Genomic DNA, 26,783 nt, shown 5'->3' with positions numbered 1-26,783 from the left:
AAAAGTATTATTTGGCGATTGTCAGTTTATGCTATTTGTCGAACGTGCTCTAAAGTCTAAAGCTTATACGCTAATACCAGATAGCCTAAAATAATGAAAGAAAAACCTCAATTTAGCCTGTATAAATTGCACAAGAATGATACATTTATGGATTTTTTGAAGCAATACTTTCTCTTTTTTCATCCCACTCAACCCGCCCTTCAACCACACAATATGAGTCAACCCGCCCTTCAACCACACAATATGAGTCAACCCGCCCTTCAACCACACAATATGAGTCAACCCGCCCTTCAACCACACAATATGAGTCAACCCGCCCTTCAACCACACAATATGAGTCAACACGCCCTTCAACCACACAATATGAGTCAACCCGCCCTTCAACCACACAATATGAGTCAACCCGCCCTTCAACCACACAATATGAGTCAACCCGCCCTTCAACCACACAATATGAGTCAACCCGCCCTTCAACCACACAATATGAGTCAACCCGCCCTTCAACCACACAATATGAGTCAACCCGCCCTTCAACCACACAATATGAGTCAACCCACCCTTCAACCACACAATATGAGTCAACCCGCCCTTCAACCACACAATATGAGTCAACCCGCCCTTCAACCACACAATATGAGTCAACACGCGCACCACTAGTGTGTGCGGTATGTGTGTGTGCATGTTCTTCTTCTTGTGTGTGTGTGTGTGTGGCTATTTTCTGGGTTATGGCGTCACGCCCTGGCCATATAGAGGGTTTTAGTCTCTATTTTGGTTAGGCCAGGGTGTGATTAGGGTGGGCATTCTATGTGTTATATTTCTATGTTTTGGCCTGGTGTGGTTCTCAATCAGGGACAGCTGTCTATCGTTGTCTCTGATTGGGAATCATACTTAGGCAGCCTTTTTTCTCCCTTTGTATGGTGTGGATAGTTATCTTTGTTAGTGGCACTATAGTCCTAGTATGCGTCACGGTCGTTTCTTGTTTTGTTGGCGACATTTATTTAAATAAAGGAAAATGTACGCTTACCACGCTGCACCTTGGTCCAGTTCTTCCGACGGTCATGACATATGGAGTGTAACATGTGGTTGATTAACATGCAGATAGACAAACATTAGACAATAATATCGTCCTGTTTAGTTTGAACAATAAAATAAACAATAACAGAACAATAAAGTTTTAACTTGACTTTGGTCTTCCAGATGCTGAGTGCCCTGTGGTCAGTCCTGCCAGGCTGGTGGTGAAGTATGGAGACCCAGCCTCAGCCAAATGTACTTCAGATACCCCTGTACAGATGGGCTGGGAAGCCACCCAGGGAGGGACGGGTCTAACAGAGGAGGAGGTGAAGTTCCTAAACTGGAGGGTGGACAGGTAAGAGAGGCAGACACAGCTGAGATTTTTTTAACTGGTTTAAAAAAGGCTTCAATAGCCTTTAATTAATGGTTTTACTGGTATTTTAGACATTTCTGGCTTCTATTTTTTTATTGATACATTTTAAATGCACTTTAAATTTTTCATTTGAATTGACAGTGTGACTGACTGGAGTAACAAACCTAAGTGCTTCACAGAAGGAGGCCTGTGTCAGAAACAGCTGGACATCACAGTTTATAGTGAGTGACGTCTCTCTCTTATCTTCTCTGGTGTTTCTGAATGTATTCTTAGTATGGCTCTGCCCTGTTAAATCACTGTGTGTTTCCATTCCTCCACAGAGCTTCCAGACCGTGTCTCCTTCAGCTATAGGAAGTACCCTGATCCGATGGTTGAGGGGGATCAGTACCTGCTACAGTGTCTTGTCCAGAACATGGCTCCTATTGGGAGACTCAGGGTGACCTTCTACAAAGTCAATACCACTGGTGAACAGACAGAATTAGACACACAACAGAAACACAAGGACAACATCAAGACACCAGGGAATGGGACCTATACCCTGGACTTCACCCCTAGTAGAGATGATGACGGGGCCCAGTTGTGGTGTTCAGCCATGTTGGATCTGGGACCAGAGGGACCCCAACCTCCTCCTGTAATGGAATCAGACCGCCTCAACATCAACGTGCACTGTGAGTCCATCTGGTGATTCGTGACTTGATTGGTAATGTCTATCTGTACAGATCAGTACTGTGGTTATGATGGTTGTAAAGATGACGGGGATCAAATGATGGGGATGTAATTATGAGGTCATGATGATGATGATGATGAAGTTTCTCATCTCTCATGAATCAACTTGTTTCTCATCTCTCTTTATCTCTCATTAATCAACTTGTTTCTCATCACTCTTTATCTCTCATTAATCAACTTGTTTCTCATCTCTCTTTCTCTTTATCACTCATTAATCAACTTGTTTATCTCTCTCTCTATCTCCCATGAATCTTTCTCCCTCATTCTCGCTCTCTCTCTCGTTCTCTCTCGTTCTCTTTCCCTCCCCCTCTCAACCTCTCTCTCATTCTCTCTATCTTTCTCACTCTCATTCCCTCCCTCTCCTTCTCTCTCCGTCTCTCTCTCTCCCGCCCTCTCCCCCCGCTCTTCTAGACAAGCCTCTGATCACTATGAGTCCTGGACGTTTCTCCATGAACATCACAGAGGGCGACACCCTATCACTGGCATGTAGTGCAAAGGGAAACCCCGCCCCCTCCTACAATTGGTTGCTCCCCCAATCCGACCCTGCCCCCAACATCACAGAAGGTAGATCCGTAGTGACCATCACCAACATGGCCAAGTCTCACTCTGGAAATTACACCTGCATCGCCAGTAATCCCCTGGGACACAGTACCTGGACTGTTAACGTGAAGGTCACAGGTGAGATGGATGGATGATTGGTTGGATGTTTGGTTGGTTGGCAGGTAGGTTGATAGATTCGTCCATCAATCTCAGTCAGGGGTCGTTCAGGGTCGTTCGGGGGTAGTTCGGGGTCAGTTGGGCGAGAAGATCCAATTTTTTAAAGTCAATAGAATTCACACCTCGTATAAAAACCTCTTCCCTGTGTGACTGTGCTCTCCTCGTCATGAAATCCTCTCCCCTGTGTGACTGTGCCCTCTTCGTATAATAAAAACCTCTCCCCTGTGTGACTGTGCCCTCCTCGTATAATGAAATCCTCTCCCCTGTGTGACTGTGCTCTCCTCATATAATGAAAACCTCTCCCCTGTGTGACCGTGCTCTCCTCGTCATGAAAACATCTCCCCTGTGTGACCGTGCTCTCCTCGTCATGAAATCATCTCCCCTGTGTGACTGTGCTCTCCTCATCATGAAAACCTCTCCCCTGTGTGACCGTGCTCTCCTCATCATGAAAACCTCTCCCCTGTGTAACCGTGCCCTCCTCGTATAGTGAAAACCTCTCCCCTGTGTGACTGTGCTCTCCTCGTCATGAAATCATCTCCCCTGTGTGACCCTGCTCTCCTCAAATAATGAAAACCTCTCCCCTGTGTGACTGCTCTCCTCGTCATGAAATCATCTCCCCTGTGTGACTGTGCTCTCCTCGTCATGAAAACACCTCCCCTGTGTGACCGTGCTCTCCTCGTCATGAAAACATCTCCCCTGTGTGACTGTGCTCTCCTCGTCATGAAATCATCTCCCGTGTGACCTTGCTCTCCTCGTCATGAAATCATCTCCCGTGTGACCTTGCCCTCCTCATCATGAAAACCTCTCCCCTGTGTGACCGTGCTCTCCTAGTCATGAAAAGCTCATCTCTGGAATTGAAGAGGAGCATCCCAACATGGAAACACTAACTCAGAATAAAAGCCCCATAGCTCCAATGTGATATGAACTTTCACATAATCATTGGTATTACTCAATACAAGCATTGTGATTTTGACATTCCAGGTGTGTTTATGTTATTTGAAACCCAACACAGCTCATTACTATACGATGTGTCTATTCTATAGTTGAATTGTGAATAATTCTCCCCCCCACATACTGCTAACATAGAGCAGGGCTCTCCAACCCTGTTCCGGGAGAGAAACCCTCCTGTAGGTTTTAACTCCAACCCTGTTCCTGGAGAGATACCCTCCTGTAGGTTGTAACTCCAACCCTGTTCCCGGAGAGATACCCTTCTGTAGGTTTTAACTCCAACCCTGTTCCTGGAGAGATACCATCCTGTAGGTTTTAACTCCAGCCCTGTTCCTGAAGAGATACCCTCTTGTAGGTTTTAACTCCAGCCCCAGTTGGTAACTAACCTGATTCATCTTATCAACCAGCTAATTACTAGAATCAGGTGCGCTAGATTAGGGTTGGAGTGAAAACCTACAGGACAGTATAAACCTATGTAGTCTCTGATAGGGCAGCATTAAAACTGATGTAGTCTCTGATAGGGCAGCATTAACACTGATGTAGTCTCTGATAGGGCAGCACTAAACACTGATGTAGCCTCTGATAGGGCAGCACTAAACACTGATGTAGCCTCTGATAGGGCAGCACTAACACTGATGTAGTCTCTGATAGGGCAGCACTAAACACTGATGTAGTCTCTGATAGGGCAGCACTAACACTGATGTAGTCTCTGATAGGGCAGCACTAACACTGATGTAGCCTCTGATAGGGCAGCACTAAACACTGATGTAGTCTCTGATAGGGCAGCACTAACACTGATGTAGCCTCTGATAGGGCAGCACTAACACTGATGTAGCCTCTGATAGGGCAGCACTAAACACTGATGTAGTCTCTGATAGGGCAGCACTAACACTGATGTAGCCTCTGATAGGGCAGCACTAAACACTGATGTAGTCTCTGATAGGGCAGCACTAAACACTGATGTAGTCTCTGATAGGGCAGCACTAACACTGATGTAGTCTCTGATAGGGCAGCACTAATACTGATGTAGCCTCTGATAGGGCAGCACTAATACTGATGTAGTCTCTGATAGGGCAGCACTAACACTGATGTAGTCTCTGATAGGGCAGCACTAACACTGATGTAGTCTCTGATAGGGCAGCACTAACACTGATGTAGTCTCTGATAGGGCAGTACTAACACTGATGTAGTCTCTGATAGGGCAGCATTAACACTGATGTAGTCTCTGATAGGGCAGCACTAAACACTGATGTAGCCTCTGATAGGGCAGCACTAAACACTGATGTAGCCTCTGATAGGGCAGCACTAACACTGATGTAGTCTCTGATAGGGCAGCACTAAACACTGATGTAGTCTCTGATAGGGCAGCACTAACACTGATGTAGTCTCTGATAGGGCAGCACTAACACTGATGTAGCCTCTGATAGGGCAGCACTAAACACTGATGTAGTCTCTGATAGGGCAGCACTAACACTGATGTAGCCTCTGATAGGGCAGCACTAACACTGATGTAGCCTCTGATAGGGCAGCACTAAACACTGATGTAGTCTCTGATAGGGCAGCACTAACACTGATGTAGCCTCTGATAGGGCAGCACTAAACACTGATGTAGTCTCTGATAGGGCAGCACTAAACACTGATGTAGTCTCTGATAGGGCAGCACTAACACTGATGTAGTCTCTGATAGGGCAGCACTAACACTGATGTAGCCTCTGATAGGGCAGCACTAAACACTGATGTAGCCTCTGAAGGGTGCAATGCTCATTTCCTCTCTTTGTTCCTTTAAACTTTGGGGTGGTTGTCTTGGTAACGGTAGGTCATGTGCAAAACCACTTCAGTGTGGTTTTAGTTTTTTCAGTGTGGTTCATGTTTACACATTGGGGGAAAATATCAGACATGCCTAATTATTGGCAGAAGATAAGAATTGGTCTGCCTGTGTAAACGCAGCCTAAACGTCTGTTTCCCTCCTCAGGAGCTTCCTGTCAGGCTGCTGGGAGTGCCACGGTGGCTGTGCTGCTCCTCCAGCTCATTCATTGGCTGTAAGACCACTTCCTGAACCCACTGATTGGCTGAATACATGTGCTTTTTTTTTTTTATACAACTGTGAGTGGTGTCTGTCTGTCCACTTTCTGCTAACTATTGATGAATTATTTTATTGATTTATTGATTGATAACCATGCCTACAATACTTTGATAATATTACCTTTTTAACTTTATGATTTTTCCTTGTATACAGTACCAGTCAAATGTTTGGACCCACCTACACATTCAATGGTTTTTTCTTTATTTGTACTATTTTCTACATTGTAGATTGTGTGCACAGCCATCATCAAGGCAAAGGATGGCTACTTTGAAGAATCTAAAATATATTTTGATTTGTTTAACACTTTTTTGGTTACTACATGATTCCATATGTGTTATTTCATAGTTTTTATGTCTTCACTATTATTCTACAATGTAGAAAATAGTACAAAAACCCTGGAATGGGTAGGTGTCCAAACTTTTGACTGGTACTGTGTGTGTGTGTATAAATACATAATGGATTTTGTTCATTTTACAATGTCAATGCTTGCATTTGATTTCACTATCTCTTAGTCAGCTATAACACATCATACTTAATTTCACATTTCCTCATTAAGTTATGGTGTCAGATAAAATACAATGAACTAGACTTTGTTAATATACAAATGGTTGTAGGTCCAGGTGAGGATTTTTTCTGCACTAGTGTGTCAATAACAGGACATCTTTGACTCTAGATTACACCTACTAAACACCTATTAAACATACTTTACATTGTTTGCGAGATCAGACATGATATCACTCTGATCCGAGTGATCATTTTAGGCAGGTGCTTTCATTTCAGCGCAACTCATTTGTAAACATTTAAACTATATTAAAATGATTTACTTTTTTAAAAATTCCATAAAAAATGAACACCTCTCTTCATTGTGATGTAAGAGTTCTTATCGATTCAACGGTAAAACGATGTGTTCCATTGATCCCATTTCAGCCATTATTGGGGCCAATGGTGTATATGAACACACAATACATCAATGTAACACACATACTCTGCTGTGGGGCTTTATAACACACATACTCTGCTGTGGGGCTTTATAACACACATACTCTGCTGTGGGGCTTTACAACACATCAGTGTAACACACATACTCTGCTGTGGGGCTTTACAACACATCAGTGTAACACACATACTCTGCTGTGGGGCTTTATAACACATCAATGTAACACACATACTCTGCTGTGGGGCTTTACCACACATCAATGTAACACACATACTCTGCTGTGGGGCTTTACAACACATCAGTGTAACACACATACTCTGCTGTGGGGCTTTACAACACATCAGTGTAACACACATACTCTGCTGTGGGGCTTTACAACACATCAGTGTAACACACATACTCTGCTGTGGGGCTTTACAACACATCAGTGTAACACACATACTCTGCTGTGGGGCTTTACAACACATCAATGTAACACACATACTCTGCTGTGGGGCTTTACCACACATCAATGTAACACACATACTCTGCTGTGGGGCTTTACAACACATCAATGTAACACACATACTCTGCTGTGGGGCTTTACAACACATCAATGTAACACACATACTCTGCTGTGGGGCTTTACAACACATCAATGTAACACACATACTCTGCTGTGGGGCTTTACAACACATCAATGTAACACACATACTCTGCTGTGGGGCTTTACAACACATCAATGTAACACACATACTCTGCTGTGGGGCTTTACAACACATCAATGTAACACACATACTCTGCTGTGGGGCTTTACAACACATCAATGTAACACACATACTCTGCTGTGGGGCTTTACCACACATCAATGTAACACACATACTCTGCTGTGGGGCTTTACAACACATCAACGTAACACACATACTCTGCTGTGGGGCTTTACAACACATCAGTGTAACACACATACTCTGCTGTGGGGCTTTACAACACATCAGTGTAACACACATACTCTGCTGTGGGGCTTTACAACACATCAATGTAACACACATACTCTGCTGTGGGGCTTTACCACACATCAATGTAACACACATACTCTGCTGTGGGGCTTTATAACACACATACTCTGCTGTGGGGCTTTACAACACATCAGTGTAACACACATACTCTGCTGTGGGGCTTTACAACACATCAGTGTAACACACATACTCTGCTGTGGGGCTTTACAACACATCAATGTAACACACATACTCTGCTGTGGGGCTTTACCACACATCAATGTAACACACATACTCTGCTGTGGGGCTTTACAACACATCAGTGTAACACACATACTCTGCTGTGGGGCTTTACAACACATCAATGTAACACACATACTCTGCTGTGGGGCTTTACAACACATCAACGTAACACACATACTCTGCTGTGGGGCTTTACAACACATCAATGTAACACACATACTCTGCTGTGGGGCTTTACCACACATCAATGTAACACACATACTCTGCTGTGGGGCTTTACAACACATCAATGTAACACACATACTCTGCTGTGGGGCTTTACAACACATCAATGTAACACACATACTCTGCTGTGGGGCTTTACAACACATCAATGTAACACACATACTCTGCTGTGGGGCTTTACCACACATCAATGTAACACACATACTCTGCTGTGGGGCTTTATAACACACATACTCTGCTGTGGGGCTTTACAACACATCAGTGTAACACACATACTCTGCTGTGGGGCTTTACAACACATCAGTGTAACACACATACTCTGCTGTGGGGCTTTACAACACATCAATGTAACACACATACTCTGCTGTGGGGCTTTACCACACATCAATGTAACACACATACTCTGCTGTGGGGCTTTACAACACATCAGTGTAACACACATACTCTGCTGTGGGGCTTTACAACACATCAATGTAACACACATACTCTGCTGTGGGGCTTTACAACACATCAACGTAACACACATACTCTGCTGTGGGGCTTTACAACACATCAATGTAACACACATACTCTGCTGTGGGGCTTTACCACACATCAATGTAACACACACTCTGCTGTGGGGCTTTACAACACATCAATGTAACACACATACTCTGCTGTGGGGCTTTACAACACATCAATGTAACACACATACTCTGCTGTGGGGCTTTACAACACATCAATGTAACACACATACTCTGCTGTGGGGCTTTACAACACATCAATGTAACACACATACTCTGCTGTGGGGCTTTACAACACATCAATGTAACACACATACTCTGCTGTGGGGCTTTACAACACATCAATGTAACACACATACTCTGCTGTGGGGCTTTACAACACATCAGTGTAACACACATACTCTGCTGTGGGGCTTTACCACACATCAATGTAACACACATACTCTGCTGTGGGGCTTTACAACACATCAACGTAACACACATACTCTGCTGTGGGGCTTTACAACACATCAGTGTAAGACACATACTCTGCTGTGGGGCTTTACAACACATCAGTGTAACACACATACTCTGCTGTGGGGCTTTACAACACATCAATGTAACACACATACTCTGCTGTGGGGCTTTACCACACATCAATGTAACACACATACTCTGCTGTGGGGCTTTATAACACACATACTCTGCTGTGGGGCTTTACAACACATCAGTGTAACACACATACTCTGCTGTGGGGCTTTACAACACATCAGTGTAACACACATACTCTGCTGTGGGGCTTTACAACACATCAATGTAACACACATACTCTGCTGTGGGGCTTTACCACACATCAATGTAACACACATACTCTGCTGTGGGGCTTTACAACACATCAGTGTAACACACATACTCTGCTGTGGGGCTTTACAACACATCAATGTAACACACATACTCTGCTGTGGGGCTTTACAACACATCAACGTAACACACATACTCTGCTGTGGGGCTTTACAACACATCAACGTAACACACATACTCTGCTGTGGGGCTTTACAACACATCAATGTAACACACATACTCTGCTGTGGGCCTTACAAGACATAAATGTAACAGTAGAAGAAATATCACAATATAACTTCAAATAAAATAAATCAATGTAGGGTCCAGCAGAACAGACATATGAGGATATATAGGCCTCCATATGTTATAATATAAAGCACATTCACGTTAACTTCACAGTAGACAACTGTGTTCCTGTCTTAGTTTTCAGAACCTCCCACAATGACTTTCCACATGTCAAGTCCATTTAACTCCCGACAGTCCATTTCTTGCTCAAAGCCATGAGAGGGCCTGTGGCTGTGACGTTTAGTCTCTTGTAAGGCTGTTCGAAAGACTGAGTCTATTTTCTTCATTTTGAGTGTTAACTATAAGCTGTACTCTTCAGCCTTGTCTATAAGGCTTGCTGCCACTAAATGCACCTTGGTTCGGGTTCAAAACCCATTTTCCCCCGAGGCCTCTTTGAGGACATCAGCTGTACTGTACATTTCCACCCATTCTTCTGTTAATCCCTCCAGTCTTTCCTAGACCCCAAACTCCCTCCCGTTTTAACACGTTGTACAGGTGTTCCAGGTGTAAAGCAGTCCGTTACATCTGTTGACCCCAAACTCCCTACCGTTTTAACACGTTGTACAGGTGTTCCAGGTGTAAAGCAGTCCGTTACATCTGTTGACCCCAAACTCCCTACCGTTTTAACATGTTTTACAGGTGTTCCAGGTGTAAAGCAGTCCGTTACACCTGTTGACCCCAAACTCCCTCCCGTTTTAACACGTTGTACAGGTGTTCCAGGTGTAAAGCAGTCCGTTACATCTGTTGACCCCAAACTCCCTCCCGTTTTAACATGTTGTACAGGTGTTCCAGGTGTAAAGCAGTCCGTTACATCTGTTGACCCCAAACTCCCTACCGTTTTAACATGTTTTACAGGTGTTCCAGGTGTAAAGCAGTCCGTTACATCTGTTGACCCCAAACTCCCTCCCGTTTTAACATGTTGTACAGGTGTTCCAGGTGTAAAGCAGTCCGTTACATCTGTTTACCCCAAACTCCCTCCCGTTTTAACACGTTGTACAGGTGTTCCAGGTGTAAAGCAGTCCGTTACATCTGTTTACCCCAAACTCCCTCCCGTTTTAACACGTTGTACAGGTGTTCCAGGTGTAAAGCAGTCCGTTACATCTGTTGACCCCAAACTCCCTACCGTTTTAACACGTTGTACAGGTGTTCCAGGTGTAAAGCAGTCCGTTACATCTGTTGACCCCAAACTCCCTACCGTTTTAACACGTTGTACAGGTGTTCCAGGTGTAAAGCAGTCCGTTACATCTGTTGACCCCAAACTCCCTACCGTTTTAACACGTTGTACAGGTGTTCCAGGTGTAAAGCAGTCCGTTACATCTGTTTACCCCAAACTCCCTCCCGTTTTAACATGTTGTACAGGTGTTCCAGGTGTAAAGCAGTCCGTTACATCTGTTGACCCCAAACTCCCTACCGTTTTAACACGTTGTACAGGTGTTCCAGGTGTAAAGCAGTCCGTTACATCTGTTGACCCCAAACTCCCTCCCGTTTTAACACGTTGTACAGGTGTTCCAGGTGTAAAGCAGTCCGTTACATCTGTTTACCCCAAACTCCCTCCCGTTTTAACACGTTGTACAGGTGTTCCAGGTGTAAAGCAGTCCGTTACATCTGTTTACCCCAAACTCCCTACCGTTTTAACACGTTGTACAGGTGTTCCAGGTGTAAAGCAGTCCGTTACATCTGTTTACCCCAAACTCCCTACCGTTTTAACATGTTGTACAGGTGTTCCAGGTGTAAAGCAGTCCGTTACATCTGTTGACCCCAAACTCCCTACCGTTTTAACACGTTGTACAGGTGTTCCAGGTGTAAAGCAGTCCGTTACATCTGTTGACCCCAAACTCCCTCCCATTTTAACACGTTGTACAGGTGTTCCAGGTGTAAAGCAGTCCGTTACATCTGTTGACCCCAAACTCCCTCCCGTTTTAACACGTTTTACAGGTGTTCCAGGTGTAAAGCAGTCCGTTACATCTGTTGACCCCAAACCCCCTCCCGTTTTAACACGTTGTACAACCCAGCTCTGAATGTTCTATAACAAAACTAGGGGTCATACGTTTGATTGTTCTTGAACTGAGCCTCCGTCTACATGGTACCTGCTCTGAGCACTTCGTCGCCACCTGGGCGGTGGGAGAAATAACGAGGAAGCAACATGACTTAACTTCTGATCGCTTTTATTAAGAATGTTTACGGCGCCAACAGTGAAACATTAAAACGGCGCCAACAGTGAATAAATAATGTCGCGAGAGGAACCGGATTCTGTTCTGGCAGTAGTGACAGTGCAGATGTTTCAGCTGCCAGTCTCGGGGGAGTAACAAAGGTTTTCTCTGACCTTTTTGGTAAAAATTACAAACTAATGACTGCAAGACTTCCAAAGAGATAATCGAAATGTTATTGTTTTCTAATCTACTTGGCAATACACCGCTTCATGGTGGTTTGGTAACTTGTTTTGGGTTTGCAGAGCTAACACGGATGGAGTAACTCCTCTTCCTGTTTCTCTCATATGGTAATATACAATACCCTACATAGTGCACTACTTCTGGCCAGGGTTCCGACCAGGGTTCCGACCAGGGTTCCGGCCAGGGTTCCGACCAGGGTTCCGACCAGGGTTCCGACCAGGGTTCCGGCCAGAGCTCCGACCAGGGCTTCGACCAGGGCTCCGACCAGAGCTACGACCAGAGCTCCGACCAGGGTTCTGACCAAAAGTAGTGCACTATGTAGGAAATACCGTAGCATTTGGGGCACAGACATCATGTCAAGAACATGCAGCTTTCCCTTAGACCAGCCACCATCCTGGGCTGCAGGTCATTCAGGAGAAAAATCCTGCAGGATTCTTGCAGATACTCCTCAAATAAATCCTGCAGGATTTTTTTCCTGAATGACTAACTACAGGATTCCTACAGGAATCGTTCTACAGCAAAATGACCCCACAATCCTGTGGGATATCCTGTATTGCTGCATGTCAGTCTCACTGTTGTTCATAGGCTCGGCCTTAACTGGGGAGGAGAGAGATGAGAGGGGCAGAGTTCATAGGATGTAATGAGAGGGACAGAGGATCCAGGATATAACAGCTGAAACTCTATGTTGTGTTCCCTTCGCCTGCATGGCCATCCAGTGTTGATGACTGTGTTAGTCAGTCTCACTGTTGTTAAAAGGCTCGATCTTAACTGGGGAGGAGAGGAAAGAAATGAGGGCAGAGTTTACAGGATGTAACAGCGGAAAGTGTGTGTGTGTAATGAGAAGGGCGGAATTCACAGGATGTACAGAGAGAGAGAGAGAGAGAGAGAGAGAGAGAGAGAGAGAGAGAGAGAGAGAGAGAGAGAGAGAGAGAGAGAGAGAGAGAGAGAGAGAGAGAGAGAGGGAGAGAGAGAGAGAGAGAGAGAGAGAGAGAGAGAGAGAGAGAGAGAGAGAGAGAGAGAGAGAGAGAGAGAGAGAGAGAGAGAGAGAGAGAGAGAGAGAGAGAGAGAGAGAGAGAGAGAGAGAGAGAGGGGGGGTTAGGGTTAGAGAGATGAGGAACAGTGACAAAGGGAACCAGAAGTAACAGTTGGGTCACACTTACCAGAATAACTATCATAAACATCGTTATGAAGCCAATGTATGTGGTATTACTGATAGGCTATCAACTCAGTCTCCTGGGTAATGATCAACCAATGATATAATATTAAACACGTTACAAAAGAACACAACTTCCTTTTTTCTATTATTGATATTCTGCTATTAGCAGCTCAGCTGTATGTCATGTCTTTCTGCTATTAGCAGCTCAGCTGTATGTCATGTCTTTCTGCTATTAGCAGTACTGTATCTCTGCTGTATGTCTTTCTGCTATTAGCAGTATTGTATCTCTGCTGTATGTCTTTCTGCTATTAGCAGTACTGTATCTCTGCTGTATGTCTTTCTGCTATTAGCAGTACTGTATCTCTGCTGTATGTCATGTCTTTCTGCTATTAGCAGTACTGTATCTCTGCTGTATGTCTTTCTGCTATTAGTAGTACTGTATCTCTGCTGTATGTCATGTCTTTCTGCTATTAGCAGTACTGTATCTCTGCTGTATGTCTTTCTGCTATTAGCAGTACTGTATCTCTGCTGTATGTCATGTCTTTCTGCTATTAGCAGTACTGTATCTCTGCTGTATGTCATGTCTTTATGCTATTAGTAGTACTGTATCTCTGCTGTATGTCATGTCTTTCTGCTATTAGTAGTACTGTATCTCTGCTGTATGTCATGTCTTTCTGCTATTAGTAGTACTGTATCTCTGCTGTATGTCTTTCTGCTATTAGCAGTACTGTATCTCTGCTGTGTGTCTTTCTGCTATTAGTAGTACTGTATCTCTGCTGTATGTCATGTCTTTCTGCTATTAGTAGTACTGTATCTCTGCTGTATGTCATGTCTTTCTGCTATTAGCAGTACTGTATCTCTGCTGTATGTCATGTCTTTCTGCTATTAGTAGTACTGCATCTCCGCTGTATGTCTTTCTGCTATTAGCAGTACTGTATCTCTGCTGTATGTCTTTCTGCTATTAGTAGTACTGTATCTCTGCTGTATGTCATGTCTTTCTGCTATTAGCAGTACTGTATCTCTGCTGTATGTCTTTCTGCTATTAGCAGTACTGTATCTCTGCTGTATGTCTTTCTGCTATTAGTAGTACTGTATCTCTGCTGTATGTCATGTCTTTCTGCTATTAGTAGTGCTGTATCTCTGCTGTATGTCATGTCTTTCTGCTATTAGCAGTACTGTATCTCTGCTGTATGTCTTTCTGCTATTAGCAGTACTGTATCTCAGCTGTATGTCATGTCTTTCTGCTATTAGTAGTACTGTATCTCTGCTGTATGTCTTTCTGCTATTAGCAGTATTGTATCTCTGCTGTATGTCATGTCTTTCTGCTATTAGCAGTACTGTGTCTCTGCTGTATGTCATGTCTTTCTGCTATTAGCAGTACTGTGTCTCTGCTGTATGTCATGTCTTTCTGCTATTAGCAGTATTGTATCTCTGCTGTATGTCATGTCTTTCTGCTATTAGCAGTACTGTATCTCTGCTGTATGTCATGTCTTTCTGCTATTAGCAGTACTGTATCTCTGCTGTATGTCTTTCTGCTATTAGCAGTACTGTATCTCTGCTGTATGTCTTTCTGCTATTAGTAGTACTGTATCTCTGCTGTATGTCTTTCTGCTATTAGTAGTACTGTATCTCTGCTGTATGTCATGTCTTTCTGCTATTAGTAGTACTGTATCTCTGCTGTATGTCTTTCTGCTATTAGCAGTACTGTATCTCTGCTGTATGTCTTTCTGCTATTAGTAGTACTGTATCTCTGCTGTATGTCATGTCTTTCTGCTATTAGCAGTACTGTGTCTCTGCTGTATGTCTTTCTGCTATTAGTAGTACTGTATCTCTGCTGAATGTCATGTCTTTCTGCTATTAGCAGTACTGTGTCTCTGCTGTATGTCATGTCTTTCTGCTATTAGTAGTACTGTATCTCTGCTGTATGTCTTTCTGCTATTAGTAGTACTGTGTCTCTGCTGTATGTCTTTCTGCTATTAGTAGTACTGTATCTCTGCTGAATGTCATGTCTTTCTGCTATTAGTAGTACTGTATCTCTGCTGTATGTCATGTCTTTCTGCTATTAGCAGTACTGTGTCTCTGCTGTATGTCTTTCTGCTATTAGTAGTACTGTATCTCTGCTGAATGTCATGTCTTTCTGCTATTAGTAGTACTGTATCTCTGCTGAATGTCATGTCTTTCTGCTATTAGCAGTACTGTAGCTCAGCTGTATGTCATGTCTTTCTGCTATTAGCAGTACTGTATCTCTGCTGTATGTCATGTCTTTCTGCTATTAGTAGTACTGTATCTCTGCTGTATGTCATGTCTTTCTGCTATTAGTAGTACTGTATCTCTGCTGTATGTCTTTCTGCTATTAGCAGTACTGTGTCTCTGCTGTATGTCATGTCTTTCTGCTATTAGCAGTACTGTATCTCTGCTGTATGTCATGTCTTTCTGCTATTAGTAGTACTGTATCTCTGCTGTATGTCTTTCTGCTATTAGCAGTACTGTGTCTCTGCTGTATGTCATGTCTTTCTGCTATTAGCAGTACTGTGTCTCTGCTGTATGTCATGTCTTTCTGCTATTAGCAGTACTGTATCTCTGCTGTATGTCATGTCTTTCTGCTATTAGCAGTACTGTGTCTCTGCTGTATGTCATGTCTTTCTGCTATTAGCAGTACTGTATCTCTGCTGTATGTCATGTCTTTATGCTATTAGCAGTACTGTATCTCAGCTGTATGTCATGTCTTTCTGCTATTAGTAGTACTGTATCTCTGCTGTATGTCATGTCTTTCTGCTATTAGCAGTACTGTATCTCTGCTGTATGTCATGTCTTTCTGCTATTAGTAGTACTGTATCTCTGCTGTATGTCATGTCTTTCTGCTATTAGTAGTACTGTATCTCTGCTGTATGTCTTTCTGCTATTAGCAGTACTGTATCTCTGCTGTATGTCATGTCTTTCTGCTATTAGTAGTACTGTATCTCTGCTGTGTGTCTTTCTGCTATTAGCAGTACTGTGTCTCTGCTGTATGTCTTTCTGCTATTAGCAGTACTGTATCTCTGCTGTATGTCTTTCTGCTATTAGTAGTACTGTATCTCTGCTGTATGTCTTTCTGCTATTAGTAGTGCTGTATCTCTGCTGTATGTCATGTCTTTCTGCTATTAGTAGTACTGTATCTCTGCTGTATGTCATGTCTTTCTGCTATTAGTAGTACTGTGTCTCTGCTGTATGTCTTTCTGCTATTAGCAGTACTGTATCTCTGCTGTATGTCTTTCTGCTATTAACAGTACTGTGTCTCTGCTGTATGTCTTGTCTTTCTGCTATTAGTAGTACTGTATCTCTGCTGTATGTCTTTCTGCTATTAGCAGTACTGTGTCTCTGCTGTATGTCTTGTCTTTCTGCTATTAGCAGTACTGTATCTCTGCTGTATGTCATGTCTTTCTGCTATTAGTAGTACTGTGTCTCTGCTGTATGTCATGTCTTTCTGCTATTAGCAGTACTGTGTCTCTGCTGTATGTCTTTCTGCTATTAGCAGTACTGTGTCTCTGCTGTATGTCATGTCTTTCTGCTATTAGCAGTACTGTGTCTCTGCTGTATGTCATGTCTTTCTGCTATTAGTAGTACTGTATCTCTGCTGAATGTCATGTCTTTCTGCTATTAGCAGTACTGTGTCTCTGCTGTATGTCATGTCTTTATGCTATTAGCAGTACTGTATCTCTGCTGTATGTCATGTCTTTCTGCTATTAGTAGTACTGTATCTCTGCTGTATGTCATGTCTTTATGCTATTAGCAGTACTGTAGCTCAGCTGTATGTCATGTCTTTCTGCTATTAGCAGTACTGTATCTCTGCTGTATGTCTTTCTGCTATTAGCAGTACTGTATCTCTACTGTATGTCTTTCTGCTATTAGTAGTACTGTATCTCTGCTGTATGTCATGTCTTTCTGCTATTAGCAGTACTGTATCTCTGCTGTATGTCATGTCTTTCTGCTATTAGCAGTACTGTATCTCAGCTGTATGTCATGTCTTTCTGCTATTAGCAGTACTGTATCTCTGCTGTATGTCATGTCTTTCTGCTATTAGCAGTACTGTATCTCTGCTGTATGTCATGTCTTTCTGCTATTAGTAGTACTGTATCTCTGCTGTATGTCATGTCTTTCTGCTATTAGCAGTACTGTATCTCTGCTGTATGTCATGTCTTTCTGCTATTAGTAGTACTGTATCTCTGCTGTATGTCATGTCTTTCTGCTATTAGTAGTACTGTATCTCTGCTGTATGTCATGTCTTTCTGCTATTAGCAGTACTGTATCTCAGCTGTATGTCATGTCTTTCTGCTATTAGTAGTACTGTATCTCTGCTGTATGTCATGTCTTTCTGCTATTAGCAGTACTGTATCTCTGCTGTATGTCATGTCTTTCTGTTTGTCCCGTCTCTGTTTGTCCCGTCTCTGTTTGTCCCGTCTCTGTTTGTCCCGTCTCTGTTTGTCACGTCTCTGTTTGTCACGTCTCTGTTTGTCCCGTCTCTGTTTGTCCCGTCTCTGTTTGTCCCGTCTCTGTTTGTCCCGTCTCTGTTTGTCCCGTCTCTGTTTGTCACGTCTCTGTTTGTCCCGTCTCTGTTTGTCCCGTCTCTGTTTGTCCCGTCTCTGTTTGTCCCGTCTCTGTTTGTCACGTCTCTGTTTGTCCCGTCTCTGTTTGTCCCGTCTCTGTTTGTCCCGTCTCTGTTTGTCCCGTCTCTGTTTGTCCCGTCTCTGTTTGTCCCGTCTCTGTTTGTCACGTCTCTGTTTGTCCCGTCTCTGTTTGTCCCGTCTCTGTTTGTCCCGTCTCTGTTTGTCACGTCTCTGTTTGTCCCGTCTCTGTTTGTCCCGTCTCTGTTTGTCACGTCTCTGTTTGTCCCGTCTCTGTTTGTCACGTCTCTGTTTGTCACGTCTCTGTTTGTCCCGTCTCTGTTTGTCCCGTCTCTGTTTGTCACGTCTCTGTTTGTCACGTCTCTGTTTGTCCCGTCTCTGTTTGTCACGTCTCTGTTTGTCCCGTCTCTGTTTGTCCCGTCTCTGTTTGTCACGTCTCTGTTTGTCCCGTCTCTGTTTGTCCCGTCTCTGTTTGTCACGTCTCTGTTTGTCACTTCTCTGTGTCAAGCATATAAAACCTGTCAGTGTTTTATCATGTAACTATTGAAACAAAGTAGGCCAACTAACTGTTTAAGTGGTATGTCATATTAACTGACCACCCTTGGCTTTGGTACTGAGCACCCTTGGCTTTGGTACTGACCACCCATGGCTTTGGTACTGACCACCCTTGGCTTTGGTACTGAGCACCCTTGGCTTTGGTACTGACCACCCATGGCTTTGGTACTGACCACCCTTGGCTTTTGTACTGACCACCCTTGGCTTTTGTACTGACCACCCTTGGCTTTTGTACTGAGCACCCATGGCTTTGGTACTGACCACCCTTGGCTTTTGTACTGACCATCCTTGGCTTTTGTACTGAGCACCCTTGGCTTTGGTACTGACCACCCATGGCTTTGGTACTGACCACCCTTGGCTTTTGTACTGACCACCCTTGGCTTTTGTACTGAGCATCCTTGGCTTTTGTACTGAGCACCCTTGGCTTTGGTACTGAGCACCCATGGCTTTGGTACTGACCACCCTTGGCTTTTGTACTGACCACCCTTGGCTTTTGTACTGAGCACCCTTGGCTTTTGTACTGAGCACCCTTGGCTTTTGTACTGAGTACCCTTGGCTTCGGTACTGACCACCCTTGGTTTCGGTACTGACCACCCTTGGCTGTGTCCAAATCCTCTTGACTGGCTCATTTTCTCTCTATAGAGCACTACCTTCCACCAGAGCACTATGAGCTAAAAACACACTGAACTCCACTAACTGCATTGGGAATGTGACACAATAGCACCACCTACAGGACAATAGGGTACACTACATAAAAAAAAAACGTTTTTACATCGATGAAAGCTTATTGGTCATGTTGAAAATGTCATATCCCAACTCTCCCTGAGACACCCTCTGAGACACCCTCTGAGACAACCCCTGAGACAACCCCTGAGACAACCCCTGAGACACCCTCTGAGACAACCCCTGAGACACCCCCTGAGAGTGAGGTCATGGCCAGGGTCTGCCAGTATCAACAGGCAACCCTGGAGCAATTAGGCCTAAGTGCTTTGCTCAAGGACACATCGACTTTTCGACTCAAGTATTCGAACTAGGAACATTTCAATTGCTGGTCCAATGCTTTAACCACTAGGCTACCTGCTGCCCTAAATAGAAGGCAGAAGTACAAAACCCCTTAGTAGGATACATTAGTTATTTATTAAAATCAGATCAAATTAAGAGAATAAAAATTCAACTGTGTTTACCAGGGAATGTGTTCCTGAATGTGGTTCGGGGAAGAAAACTCACCTGGACCCATACTGTCATTTACACATCGACAAAGTCTAGTTCATTGTTTCTGACTCCATAAGATAATAAGGAAACGTACAATTAAGTATTATAAGTGTTAGCTGACTAAGATCAAGAATGGTCTGAGATAGTGAAATCAAATGCAAGTAATTAAAACCCTTTTAACGTCTGATGTTAGTATCTTTAAACACATGGTAACGTGCCTGTAGCCGATCAAAACATGAAAAAAAAACACCATTATCATAGACGAGATCCTAGAAATAAACAGTTTTGTCACCATCTAGTGGCCGATCTTTGTAATTACCAGACCAGAAATCGTCAGTATAAATCGCCACGCCTTTGCAGGTTGTCAACAAGGCAGTTCTGCTCCTCCGAAACAGTCTCGGACGTGGTCAAAAAGGTGAGTTCAATGTGTGCAAAATGCTCATTAGATGTCCAGAGATGCCTGGGTACATTTTCTAAGAAAAATATACATTTTTGGAGAAGTATAGCCACTCAAAATTCATGTTGCTTATTTTTTAACTTCAGGTGTTAAGTGATGCAAACCACACATTTTATGATTAAGCAATAAGGCCCGAGGGTGTGTGGTATATGGCCAATATACCACGGCTAAGGGCTGTTTAAGCATGACCCAACACGGAGTGCCTGGATAAATCAAAAGTTATTTGTCACATGCGCCGAATACAACAGGTATATAGACTTACAGTAGTAGTAAAAAGTAAATAAAACATTTAAATAAATAAAAGAGGAAAATAGAACACAGCCAGTAGCCGTGGTATATTGGCCATATATCACAAACCACCAAGGGCCTTGTTGCTATTATAAACTGGTTACCAACATAATTAGTGCAGTAAAAATAAATGTTTTGTCATACCCGTGGTATACTGTCTGTTAAACCACAGCTGTCAGCCAGTCAGCATTCGGGGCTCGAACCACACAGTTTATAATGCTTTATATACAATAACATTGCAACACTAATAAAACTATTATTTCATAACAAATGTGTTCTCCGAAATGTATGGTTTATTACTATTAACATATAATGCCAAACATCCCCTTTAACTGTGAAACCCTCTGATTTATTTATATTAACATATATAATGCCAAACACCCCCTTTAACTGTGAATCCCCCTGATTTATTTCTATTAACATATATAATGCCAAACATCCCCTTTAACTGTGAATCCCTCTGATTTATTTATATTAACATATATAATGCCAAACATCCCCTTTAACTGTGAATTCCCCTGATTTATTTATATTAACATATATAATGCCAAACATCCCCTTTAACTGATTTATCTTGCCTGGTTAAATAAAGAAAAAATGACCAGTTCTGTGATACATTTGAGTTAACGTGCTCATATCAAGAAACACATACCAGACCTTTTGTGGTAAGGTCAAAATAACATTTAGTGGACTCGTTTTTTAATGATCAGACAGTGAAACTAAAATTGATCGGTAGCTAGCTGTTGACGATTTTCTTTATTTCCCAATTAATTTGGTGATCAAGCTGAAACTGTGTTTCACAAGTCGGTGCTCATTCCGCGTTGAAAACACCTGGGGGCTCGCAACTGGGAACTCGGAAATCTCCAACTTCTGCATTCAAAACAACTGGGATCTCGGAAGAAAAAAAACGAGCTCAGACTGGGAAAAATCCATTTGAACGGTCATCCAACTCGGAATTCTAACTCGGGAACTCTGGCGTCTTTCAATTCCGAAGATCACTCGTATTGTCCCAGTTGTTTTGAACCCGGCGCATGCTAGCGGAATCGAAAATGTGCTTTTGTCAATAGCATGTGCTTTGTCAGTAGCTGTGACATAGGGTTCAGCCAGGACTTGATGGACAGTCGGAAGAGCGAATGAAATGGTAGGAGGGACAACACAGCTACAAGTGGTTTCAGATTTCACGTCCTGCTTCACAGAGAGAATAGGTACTCGTGTCCGTGCGAATCAGGGCTGCCGTTCAATGCAATCCGATTAGATGTACCGCATGTCCAGAGTTATAAAAAACATATTGGTCAAGATTGTTTTTTTTTTAGGTGCATTGTCCAACCTGTTAAGTGCATAATCCTAACAGGGTGGACATTTGGAGCCAAAATTAGACAGTTGAACAGGATTATAACTTCTCTATCAAACATATTTTAACATTAAAACATTTGGATAATTTTGCATAACAGGGTGGAAGTTTGTGAGTAACAACATGGGAAATAGATCAAACTGGGTGTTTATATGTAGCGTTGCACCGTTGTTTTCCCACCACAGAAATGATGACACTTCCTGAATGTGGTGTCATTGTAGGAAGTGGGTTGTTTTCTTAAATAGAGAATTACAACAAACTAACAGCGTAGAAAGTAATATCAGGGACACGGAAATCTTAAAATATATAATAAATACAATAATCATGAAAATAAAACGTTATTGATGAGAGAAAAATGAACTAGAAATATAAAACGATTAAGAGAGACTTTAAATATGTTATTATTTTAAGGCTTATATTTCTCGTGGAAGTTGATGAATAACAACCAGTGATACAAAACTCCTACATCCACAAAAACATATAGTTTTTTAATGCATAACATTTCCCTTTCAAGATCCATATTTTTGCGTTTAAGGTAATGGACACCTGCCCTTATATTTAAAGCCTTTTGAAATCCACATTTTATACTTAATAAGATGTGGTATTTCCTGGGCACAGAAAACGCACCGCATCTCAGCAATGACATGACTAGCTGGTAGCTTAGCTGTTAAGAGCGTTGGGCCAGTAACGGAAAGGTGGTTGGTTCGAATTCCTGAGCCGGCAAGGTGAAAAATATCTACTGTTCTACCCTTGAGCAAGGCATTTTGTCCCCCAACAGCACCTGCTCCCCGGGCGCCGATGAAACGAAATGGATTATTAAGGCAGCCTCTGATTCAGAGGAAAAACACATTTCGGTTGAATGCATTCAGTTGTGCAACTGAGTAGGTATCCACTTACTCCCGTTCCCCCAAAGGGCACTGGCTACTCAGGCTGACCACTAGAAACACGGCTACTATGGCAAACCTCGCTTGATCAGCTGAGCAAACCTTCTCCAACTAGCAGCCTTGTGGTACCTTGTTAGAATGGCCATTGCGGTAGCTGGTTGATGAAGCTGAAACGGCGCCACAGTTCTGAGACTGTTGTAAGCGATCAGCATGTATCTGATTCTGACAGCCGGTGACGTTGTAACATTTTGCCAACGTGATGACGTCGCAGCTAGAAACAGTGCGCTGTGTTGCAGAACTCAGCGCGCTTATCAGGACAGAACAGAAACTGCCTTATCATCAAAACGAATTTGTGCTATTAGCTAGAATTTCACTACACTAGCTACAACTGGCGTTGTTAGTATCCCTTTCGTTTGATATCTGGATTGATTTAAGACCAGTTCAGCCAGTATGCAGCAAGCAGACACTGGCTAGATAGCTCATTTTCGTGCACATTTCAATTTTCATAAGTACTGATTCTACAACCACTAATATTGCCTACTGTCATGTCCTTATTTGGAACCAGAAGTCCTCCCCGACCCCTCCCTCCATCTTTTCCCTCATCACCCTCTCACTGCCCCTACAGAAGGAGAAGAGGGAGTGATAGAACACTGTGTGTGTGAGAGAGAGATAGAGAGTGTGTGTGAGAGAGATAAGAGGAGGAGGAAAGGCCGTTAAGGGTTTCCCAGGAAATAATACTTTCACTTTCAACGGTCACCGGAGAAGCAACAGCGTCTGCCGCTCGCCTAACAGAATACAGTATCCTTCACTGAAGGACGCTCAGGGATTATTACGGGGAATGGAGATTGTAATACTTGTGTCATTATTGTCCCTGTATTGTGACTTCACCGGTAAGTTTGACTTCTGGTCTAGTACAACGTTGTCATAAATGTGCCTAGATATATATTTTTTCTGTTTCGATTTAATATTTTAGTACTTTATGTATTTACTATTTTAAATGAAAAAATTGGAACGCCTGTGTGTTACGTGGTACTTAAGAGGACAGAGTGAAATAGAATATCATTTGGAGTCAAAAGGTGCTGAGTTGATCTGGCCTCTACGCACCCCTCTCTCCCTCCCTTCCTCACTCCCTCCCTCTCTCCCTCACTCCTTTCAAATTCTTTAGGAATGTATCTCCCTCCCTTGTCCTTCCGTCCGCCCGTCCGTCCTTCCTTCCTTCCTTCCTTCCTTCCTTCCTTCCTTCCTTCCTTCCTTCCTTCCTTCCTTCCTTCCTTGAGTTAAACTAGTCACTCATTTGACATGGTATGATTGGTGACTACTAGGGAGGGGTTGCTTCAACAGGTTATCTCTCTCTCTCTGTGTGTGTGTGTGTGTGTGTGTGTGTGTGTGTGTGTGTGTGTGTGTGTGTGTGTGTGTGTGTGTGTGTGTGTGTGTGTGTGTTCTTCCTCCTTGTGTGTGTGGCTATTTCTGGGTTATGGAGTGTAACATGTAGTTGATTAACATGCAGATAGACAAACATTAGACAATAATATCGTCCTGTTTGGTTTGAACAATAAAATCAACAATAACAGAACAATAAAGTTTTAACTTGACCTTTTGTCTTCCAGATGCTGAGTGCCTGGTGATCAGTCCTGCCAGGCTGGTGGTGAAGTATGGAGACCCAGCCTCCTCTAACTGCAGCTCAGATACCCCTGTACAGATGGGCTGGGAAACCACCCAGGGAGGGACGAGTCTAACAGACAAGGAGGTGAAGTTCCTAAACTGGAGGGTGGACAGGTAAGAGGGGCAGACACAGCTGAGACTTTTAAAACCCACCTTTTTAGCCTTTAAAGTGGCAAACAGTGGCGGCTGGCTACTTTGTTGATGTTTGAACTTCAACTGTGTTATTGCCTTTATTTGCTATTTTAAATGCACTTCAAATGAAGTTGGTTATTGTTTAAACTAAGGATTGCTGCTTTAAATAAAATGTGATTTGATTTGACAGTGTGACTGACTGGACTAACAACCCTAAGTGCTTCACAGAAGAAGGCCAGTGTCTGAAACAGCTGGACATCACAGTTTATAGTGAGTGACGTCTCTCTCTCTCTCTTATCTTCTCTGGTGTTTCTGAATGTATTCTTAGTATGGCTCTGCACTGTTAAATCACTGTGTTTCCATTCCTCCACAGAGCTTCCAGACCGTGTCTCCTTCAGCTATAGCACTGTTAAATCACTTTGTGTGTATGTGTGTTTCCATTTCTCCACAGAGCTTCCAGACAGTGTGTCCATGACAGGCCCCTCAGGTCCGATGGTTGAGGGGAAAGAGTACGAGTTTAAGTGTCTCATCCAGAAGGTCGCTCCAGGTAACAGTCTCAATGTGTACTTCTACAAAGCCTCTACCATCGGTAGAAAGACAAAGACATTGTTATACGCACCAGATGTACCAAGGCAGACCACCAAGGAACCTATTAGTGGGGAATATACCCTGCTGTGGTCCCCCAGTAGAGGTGATGACGGGGCCCAGCTCTGGTGTTCAGCCCTGTTAGGACTGGGAGAACTGGGACCCCAACCTCCTCCTGAAGTGGACTCAGAGCCCTTCAACCTCACCGTGCACTGTGAGTCCATCTGTTTCTCTGTTACTCGACTGGTGATGTCTGTCTGCACTGTTCTCCTTTACTCTCTCTGCTCTCTCTGTCTTTCTGCTCTCTCGGTCTTTCTGCTCTCTCTGCTCCCTTTGTCTCTGCTTCTCTCTGTCTCTCTGTCTGTCTCTGCCTCTGCTCTCTTTGTCTCTGCTCTCTGTCTCTCGCTCTCTGTCTCTGCTCTGCTCTCTCAATCTCTCTCTGCTCTCTCGGTCTCTCTCTGCTCTCTCGGTCTCTCTGTCTCTCTCTCTGCCGCTCTCTCTGTGCACACGTGTGTGTGTGTGTGTGTGTGTGTGTGTGTGTGTGTGTGTGTGTGTGTGAGAAAAGACTGGGGGTGAGAGGGCAGAGTGGGGTGGTGTGGAATATTGGGGGGAGGAAAACAGAACGATTGGACGGAGGGGGAGAGAGGGCAGATGGACGGAGAGACATCTGAGAATATGACTGAACACTACTTGAATGCAACATTACCAGATACATTATAAACTCCTGGAAGGGTGCATCCCAAATGGTACCCTATTCCCTACATAGTGCACTACTTTACCCTAAGATACATCACTAATGGCTCCCTATTCCCTACATAGTGCACTACTTTCCCCTAATATACATCACTAATGGCACCCTATTCCCTACATAGTGCACTACTTTACCCTAACATACATCACTAATGGCACCCTATTCCCTATATAGTGCACTACTTTACCCTAAGATACATCCCTAATGGCACCCTATTCCCTATGTAGTGCACTGCTTTACCCTAATATACATCACTAATGGCACCCTATTCCCTATATGGTCAAATGTAGTGCAATATATAGGGCAGGGGCAGGCAACCCAGTAACACCATCTGTAGATGCTCTACAGACTATCAGTACCATTTCAACTATCTACTAACCCTCACATTAACCCTCACATTAACCCTCACCTTAACCCTCACCTTAACCCTCACTTTAACCCTTATCTTAACCCTAAACTTTACCTTCACCTTAACCCTCAACTTTACCCTCACCTTAACCCTCACTTTAACCCTTATCTTAACCCTAAACTTTACCCTCACCTTAACCCTCACTTTAACCATTATCTTAACCCTCACTTTAACCCTCACCTTAACCCTCACCTTAACCCTCACCTTAACCCTCACCTTAACCCTCACTTAACCCTAGACATAACCCTCAACTTTACCCTCACCTTTACCCTCACCTTAACCCTAAACTTTACCCTCACCTTAACCCTCAACTTTACCCTCACCTTAACCCTCACCTTAACCCTCACCTTAACCCTCACCTTAACCCTCACTTAACCCTTCTCTTAACCCTAGACATAACCCTAACCTAACCCTTATTCTAAACCTAACCCTAACCGTACATTTAGTAAGCTTTTTCTTATCAATGGATAGTTTGTTGATATTATGACCAACTGAATAGGATT

General features: G+C 43.4%; 1 protein-coding gene across 3 annotated transcripts in view; it reads left to right on the top strand.

Annotated features, from left to right (window-relative positions):
• Nucleotides 1-26,783, top strand: part of LOC129840017 (cell adhesion molecule 3-like) — a 66,780-nt gene that overhangs the window by 1,501 nt on the left and 38,496 nt on the right. The window contains exons 2-6 of one of the 3 annotated variants that reach the window (XM_055907814.1): nt 1,198-1,366; nt 1,526-1,605; nt 1,705-2,052; nt 2,522-2,788; nt 5,748-6,721. In XM_055907814.1, coding sequence (XP_055763789.1) covers nt 1,198-1,366; nt 1,526-1,605; nt 1,705-2,052; nt 2,522-2,788; nt 5,748-5,818 — 935 coding nt within the window. In that variant the 3' untranslated portion in view covers nt 5,819-6,721. Of the gene's footprint in view, nt 1-1,197; nt 1,367-1,525; nt 1,606-1,704; nt 2,053-2,521; nt 2,789-5,747; nt 6,722-23,395; nt 23,632-24,348; nt 24,518-26,783 lie in introns of those variants that run through there. The other 2 variants (XM_055907812.1, XM_055907811.1) reach the window with 2 other exon arrangements.

The sequence above is a fragment of the Salvelinus fontinalis genome, chromosome 40 (genome assembly GCF_029448725.1).
Source record: "Salvelinus fontinalis isolate EN_2023a chromosome 40, ASM2944872v1, whole genome shotgun sequence".
Lineage (NCBI taxonomy): Eukaryota > Metazoa > Chordata > Actinopteri > Salmoniformes > Salmonidae > Salvelinus > Salvelinus fontinalis.
The sequence above is the reverse complement of the archived record's forward strand: the minus strand, read 5'-3'. Positions and strand labels throughout refer to the sequence as shown.